At 42.2% G+C, this 7,492-nt stretch overlaps 1 protein-coding gene across 1 annotated transcript in view; it reads left to right on the top strand.

Annotated features, from left to right (window-relative positions):
* Positions 1-644: 644 nt before the first annotated feature.
* Positions 645-7,492, top strand: part of BICC1 (BicC family RNA binding protein 1) — a 273,849-nt gene continuing 267,001 nt past the window's right edge. The window contains exon 1 of the mRNA XM_012657443.1: positions 645-834. Coding sequence (XP_012512897.1) covers positions 645-834 — 190 coding nt within the window. The remainder of the gene's footprint in view (positions 835-7,492) is intronic.

Here is a 7,492-nt window from a genome sequence, read left to right as displayed (position 1 = left end):
CGCGCTTGAACTTGGCGTGTGGCTGTTTGGAGGGGGATTATGAGAGTTATGTGGGGGGACGGGATTTGTAAGTCTAAGTGCGGGAAAGTGGAGTATGTATGTGTGTGAGGAATCATGTGTGCACTTCGTGTGCGTGCAGGAGTGTCTGTGTTTGGAAAGCTAGGGAAGTACATGTGTGGACAGGATTTATACGTGTGAGTGCAGAAAGTGGGAGTGTGTGTGTGCGCGCGCGAGTGTGTGTGAGCGCCAGGGGCCGCCCGCCCGCCGCGGCTCCCCGTGGACCGGCCGGGCCAATGAGCGCGCTGCTGCAGGGGCGGCGGGCGGGGAGGGGGCGCCGGGCCCTGCGGATGGAGGCGCGGGCGGCGCGGCGCGCTCATTCCGCGCGGGCGTTGCTGGCGGGGGGCGGCGCAGCCACTGGCCCAGGACCCGGGCTGCGACCCGGGGCGGCGGGCGGCGTGGGCGGCGCCCGGGGCTGGGATGCGCCGGGGGCTCCGTGGCGGCGGCGTTGGCGGTGCCGTCGGCGGCTGCGGGGGGACGAGCTAGCGCCGCGGCGCGCGGAGCCAGTCGAGCCCGGCCGGCGAGCGGAGTCGGCGGCGCAGGCAGAGCGGCAGCGGCAGCCGGAGCCCGGGCGCTGCGCGCCCACCATGGCCGCCCAGGGCGAGCCCGGCTACCTGGCGGCGCAGTCCGACCCCGGCTCCAACAGCGAGCGCAGCACCGACTCGCCCATGCCTGGCTCCGAGGACGATCTGGTCGCCGCGGCGTCCCTGCACAGCCCCGAGTGGAGTGAGGAGCGCTTCCGCGTGGACAGGAAGAAACTTGAGGCCATGTTACAAGGTAGGCATCCCCCGCGTTCTCGGGCTCCCCGACTCAGCCTCCAACTCCTTCCGGACATCCCCGGCCCACAGCCGATTTAGCTCCCCGGTCCCCTTCCCTGCGGAGCTGGAGGACACCCAGGGAACGGAGACCTCGCGGGACACCCCCCCTTCCACGCCTCTCAGGTCTTTAGGCACCGGGGGCCCTGTGCTAACTTGATCGTCTTCAGAAAAGCCGAAGGCCAAGTTTGTGGTGGCTCGCCCAAGTTACGTCCTAGACTTTGGAGATGCCAACTTTAGCCAGGACACCTGGGCAGTGCCATACGGACCCTCTCAGATTGCACGGAGCATGCGTGACTCTCTCCCCACTGCCTGGCAGCCCCGAATTCTAGCTCTGTTTCTGTCCGTTTCACTCTCTCCGCTTGTCAGTATCCACTTCCTCCAGCTGAGGGGCCTGGTCTGGCTATTGGGAAACGCTCTGCAGATGTCAAGACTAAAGACGGGAGCTCCTGCCCCCGACCCCCACCCTGTGGTCCGAGGGGCCAGGATTGGGGTTAGCAGCCCAAGCGTGGCGATTGTGTCGGGGCAGTGCTGCTGTGTTGAGGACAGTGTGTGTTCATTCCCTGACAGGCTTATAAAACACATCTTGAGTTACATTCAGTCCGTAAAAATCCTTCTGTGCTATGGATGTCTGACTTTGTGTTTCACAATTCGGGATTTTTTTTTTAACTCCTTAATTTCTCTGGGACCTTCCCAGGCCGAAAAGCTTTAACCATACTGGACGAAACGAATTCAGATTTATAACATGAGGATTGGAGTGAACGCAACACCGTCCAAGGTCATTTTGACCTTCCTTAAAAATGTTGATAACTAGCCTACCTGTAGCCACCAGTGCGGCTGATTTCCCACATCCAAAGAGAGAAATGAGGTCGTTTGAATGACTATTATTCTTTAGATACAGGTAGAGGACCAGACATTAGTCTCACTGAGGGTGCTGGTGAAGATTCATTCAGTAGCTAGTGTCCTTTTATCACAGGAGGATTGGAGCTTTTCTAACTTTCTTTTGTGCCTTTACGCATAACTCACTTTGACTTTATCAATCAATACATCGCGGTATGGGAGCACTTTAGTTCTCCGTGGAAATGCAGTGGCTTTTTTAGAACAATTAAGCAGGTTATTTTAAGAGAGAACAACATGTTTTCCAAAACAATAACTTGGTGGAAACAAATAGCAGGAGTGTTTGGCAGGCATTTTGGATGTACTACAAACTTGTCTCCCTTGTTGCTTGCTTTTATTGATAAACATCACTAATGTGTGTCATGTCTCTGCTCCCTCTCTCCTTCCATCTCTTTTTCCTTTAAATTGTGTAACTTTGGAGGAGAATTATTTTTGTGATAAACTGTTCAAATAATAATATTACAAAGTGGTTTTGGAAAGTCAAACCCCGATTGCGTTTCAGTAACTCATTTTAGTATTTCATCTGTTCCGTAGTTCTTTTCGCCTACTTTCTGATTATAAAACAAAATATTAAATTTATGTCAGGAAAATATTATGAAATTGTTTGAACTGATAAGAGCACATATTCATCCTTTTCAACAAGTTTCCAGTTTGTTTTCTATGTGAGTTTGGATGGAGTGATGTGAAAGATCAATCTTCTAATAATACTACATCATCCTTTATCCGTTTTACCTGTGCACAGACAAGTAACGACAGTGATATTAGCGTCTGGGACGTTCACGTGTATAACCTGAGCTTTAGAAGTGCATTTCTTTTTTGAATTAATTCATTTTCATTTTGAATAAAATGAAATATGGGTGAGTTTTTTTTTTAATTTAAAGACTATTCCTGTTGCAGATAGGATATTCTGACATGAGATGATTTAATATTGCTTTGCAGAGTTTACATTTCTTCAATAGCCCAGATACAGTCATGCGTTGCTTGATGACTGGGATATGTTCTGAGAAATATGTCATTGGGCTCTTTCATCGTTGTGTGAACATCGTAGGGTTTAGGTACACAAACCTAGATAGTATAGCCTACTACACACCTAGGCTCTATGGTATAAGCGTATGGCTTAGGCTACAAATCTGTACAGCATGTTACTATACTGAACACTGTAGGCAATGATAACACAATAGTAGGTATTTGTGTATCTAAACATAGAAAAGTGTGTTACATCATGCTATGACATCACTAGGTGATAGGAATTTCTCAGCGCCATTACAGTCTTTTGGAACAACAGTGGTATATGCAGTCCATTGTTGACCCAAATGCACGTGTGAGCACTGAAATCATTCAGTCCTGGCTTCAAATCCCTACAGGACTTTGGGAAAATTCCTGGGTCTCTTTCTGCCTTCAGTTTGCACATTTGGAAAAATGGGGCTGAGATTAGGACCTTTCTCTTAGGATTTTGTGAAAATTGAAAGAGGTCATGCCTAATAAGCTAAAACTTGTCACCGTGTTTGGTAAATGATAGCTTAATAAACACCAGTTTTTATTTTTATTAATAAGTATTATATCGTGGATTCAAAAGATTTCCAGTGCCTACCACAATCTGTGACACACACTATATACTTAATAAATAGTTGGGGAACAAAAGAATTTTTCAAGTTCACAATTGCAGAAGTAAAGTAGAAACCAAGATAGTAAGTCTGGCAAATCAATAAATATTCCAGTATTGTTAGATATTCTTGGGTGGAAAACTTTTCAATTGGAAGGTGCCAAATAAGTAAAGTCTGCATTTGCCTGGCTGGGTTTCTGATTATTATGAATTTGGATTTGCTATTTTTCTGTTTACAATTGCTTTAAAATATGTGCAGGTTTCCAGTTTAAATCAGAATAAGTAAGATTATCTGCCTTTAAGTCTTCAGACTGTAAATTGGTGATTATAATGCTTGGAATTTATTTCCAGAGAGACTGTCCTGGGGGCAAGTTAATCTTTAATGAGTTGTATTTTTATTAGTAGAGAAATTCTTCTATGCAATGGACCAAAAATTCAGTGAGGTTAAAATATGGGCAATAGGGTAGTAGTCAAAGAAATGAAATACCATTCTTGGATGATCATTAAAACCTAAAAGAGTTGACATACATAAAAACCACTAGACTGAAAATGTTGGGAAATATCATGTTTCATGTTTTTTTTTGTGTGTCTAATAATGACTTTGGAACAGCAAGCAAAGTAGCTGACATTTTTGTTGTATCTAAATGAAGGTTATTAATTTTATTACCTACAGTTTTATAAATGGGAATTTATTTTTGAGTTTAGTTTGGGTTTTTGATGGGTGTGGTCGGTCTTGGAATGAATACCATGGAGAGCAGTTTTAATGATAAATAAAATTCATTTTTAATTTAATGCTGATTTTCAAAATTTAGATTTCATGCTTCACATGAGATAATAGTGTTAATTTATTTTTAAGTCAGTTATATGTGCTTGCCAGAGTATTGAGAAGCAAACACAGGAATCCTATACTAATACTTCTCTTTTTATATTAGAAAACATGTGTGTGTATCATAAAATTAAAAATTACCACATAAAATTTAGAAGCATAGGCATTTTCAAAGTTCTGAATCTCTTGGCATTTCAGCAGAGAAAGTAGGGAGTTTGAACAAGGGGGGAAACGGTCGACTTTCATGAACAGAGATGGATATCGGGTGGGCTTTTATGATACTACTGCTAAAGACTTCAAAAACCATGTTGCGTTTTTACAATGATAGGCAGCAATGATATCATTTGCTGCTTGCTTGAGTAGCAGAGCGAGCCACTAAAAGAGAGATTGTTTTACATCATTGATTAAAAGTACCAGCAGCAATTATGTTATCAAATACAGCAAACTTTAGTGAAGATTGTTTTATGATGCGAATAGATAATTTCTTAGATATTTTTTGTGGGAGCAGGAAGAAATATGAAGCAAAAATAATATGAAAATGGGAGAGTACTGGAAGTGAGGATAAAGAGTGAAGCTTAAATGAATAGAATTTTCTAGCTAATGCTTGATCAAGGCTAATAAACAATAAGAACAAATCAAATAACATTATGAGCTTACTGGTTAAGAGCACAGGGCTCTGAGCCAGATCTAGATTTGAATCTTGGTGTTACCTTTTAATAGGGAGCTTGGGAAAATTCATCACCTGCAATCCTATTTCTCAAAGGGGGTGTTAATAATAGTTCTTATATCCTGAGGTGGTGGTGACAATTAAGGCAAAAAAGGTATATGTAAACCATCACAGCACTGGCCACGTAGGAAGTGCTGAATAAACTGATAACAATATTCCTTGTAAACTGTAATGTATAAAGTGCACAAGGTTATATTGAAAATGAAAACCATGTATATTGGAAAGTGAATTAAATGCTCTTATGATTAATGAACATTCACAGTTATCTAAATATTAATATTGGCCTTCCTGGTAGCTTGCAGTGTATTGAGTGTCTTAGCCCTTTAAATGTGAATATATACTGAATAAAGCTCCATTAGACATGCATCTGGAATCCTAGGTTTTGCCCAGGATAGATAGAGCTTTTAACTCTCTTGAGTTGTCATTGTTCTTGGTTTGAGTGTTTTTCATTCTCTGACCCATCTTGAGCCATTTCCTTCTGATATTTTTCCTAAAGACTAACAGCAAAATCTCTCTTCTGTATGTTGTTCTGAGTTTGAGTCATCAGTGGTGTCTAAAAAGAAGCTTTTGCAAAGAAAATGCTATGCCTGAGTTAACATGTTCTGTTTGCTTGTCTGTAAAATGGGGATAATAACAGCCCTATCTTACAGGGATGATGTGAGCACTGACTGAGAGGATGCGTGTGAAATGCTTAGCCCAGTGCCAGGCACGTGGTGCTTAATAAACATTAGTTTAGCAGTAGCAGCACTGTCCTATATGATGGATGAAGATTTTCATAGAAGAGCATAGAAAACAAATGTTTGGTTTGCCTGGTCATTTTCTTTTTTAATTGCATCATTGGAATCTTTCTCTTTTTTTGCTGGGAGTAGGGGAGTGTTTGATTTTTTAGTGAAAATCATCCGCAAAAAATCAGAAAGTTTGTCAGGACAATTTTAGTTGAGTCACAGAGCAGAATTGAAAGTTAAAATTGCCTTATAGGCTAAAGAAAAAACACATCAGAGGTTGTGGAGCGTGGCAGCTCAGGAACTGCTGTCAGACTAGCCTGGACTGAGGTCCTTCTTCACCTCAGTATGTGAAGATGTCCTGAGAGGGACGTTAAAACCCTGCACTCAAGGGCATGGAGCGGGCACTGTCCATAAATGTTATCTCCGTGAAGACTTGGGGGGTTTTGGTTACGTTGATCATTGGTAATGCACAGTTAGAGAAGTTCATTATATCGATGACTTTTACAGGCAGGAATGTATTTGGCTGCGACTAACAGGAATCTTGACACAGAGTGGCTTAAACAAGCCAGGGATGTATCTTCGTCACCTAAAAAGAAGTCTGGGGCTAAGCTGTCCTGGCCCCAGGAGCTGCTCAGGGGCATCAGGAACCCAGTGTCTTCCGTCCTTTTAGGTCCTACCATCCTCAGCGTATGGTTTTTGGCCTTACTTTTGCAATATGGCTATAGCTATGCCTGGAGGTGCATCTGTGGTCTATGCAGGGAAGAGAGGGAAGAATAAAAATTGTTTTCTATTCAAGAGTTTGCCTTTTTATGTGACAATTCTCTCTTCTGGAACTCCCATCTGTATTTATTTGGTTACTCTTTGCTGCAAGAGACTCTGGGAATGTATCTTCTTTTCCAGCCTGTCTGGTAGACGTAGGCAAGGAAGAGGGATCAGAATAGTTGCTGAGCGATGCAACCTGTAGTTTCCCCGTCGTAGGCAAAGCAGAGGAGCATTGTGACCCCAAATTCAAAGTTGTGACTGAAGCCAAAGTGTACCTGTATTAGAGACTTTGGTCTGCACTGATAATCCCTAGAAATTTAGATTATTTGGTAGTGTTATATGTCAGTAGAATTTCTTTCTTGGCATAATCCAGGACTAAAACTAAATCCTTCAAAGAGGAAATACCTTCAATCACCTAACACTGTTCTCATCTTGTTACTCCTTTTGTGAACATGACCTAGGGCCACTAAGTACTGGAACTATCTTTTTATTTTTTTAATCTCCATTGTTTTCTCCATGTCAAATTTTTTTTCCATTGAAAATTACATGATACAATACAAATGCTCATTTTACTTTTTATTACTCTAAGATATCCTTTCTCTCCTCCTTCCTCCCACTTCCACCCATCTCAAATTTCTTTTAGAATGGACAGGTTCAGTGTAGTTCATGATTTTGCCCTGTTGGCTTTTCAAAGATTGGTCACTCCGGTATAATCTGGCCAAAAAAGCCTGAATTTGTTCAGAAGATGAAGCCATTTTGGAGGAAGTTTGATAGTAGAGTTATCATCAAGTTTGTGATATGTTTTGCTGTTTGAAATTGTCCACAGTGATGAGCTAATAAAATATACCAGGTAGCTCATCTTTAGTTCATTTTAAGATAAAATTATACGTAAAAAGTGCAGGGGATAATAGTGACCATGTATATTTAGGTACAATGCTTAATAAATTACCAGGGATGAGGCACAATATTTTTTTTTGTATTTTTTTGAAGTTTTGTTGTAGTTTCTTTTCTTTTTCTATGGTGTTTATAGTCTTTTTTCCCCTTTATTTTTTATTTGTATATATTCATGGGGTACAAGTA

This window comes from Propithecus coquereli, unplaced genomic scaffold, assembly GCF_000956105.1.
Source record: "Propithecus coquereli isolate 6110/MARCELLA unplaced genomic scaffold, Pcoq_1.0 Scaffold115, whole genome shotgun sequence".
NCBI classification, from domain to species: domain Eukaryota; kingdom Metazoa; phylum Chordata; class Mammalia; order Primates; family Indriidae; genus Propithecus; species Propithecus coquereli.
Note: the sequence above shows the minus strand (reverse complement) of the source record. Positions and strands in the feature narration are given on the sequence as shown.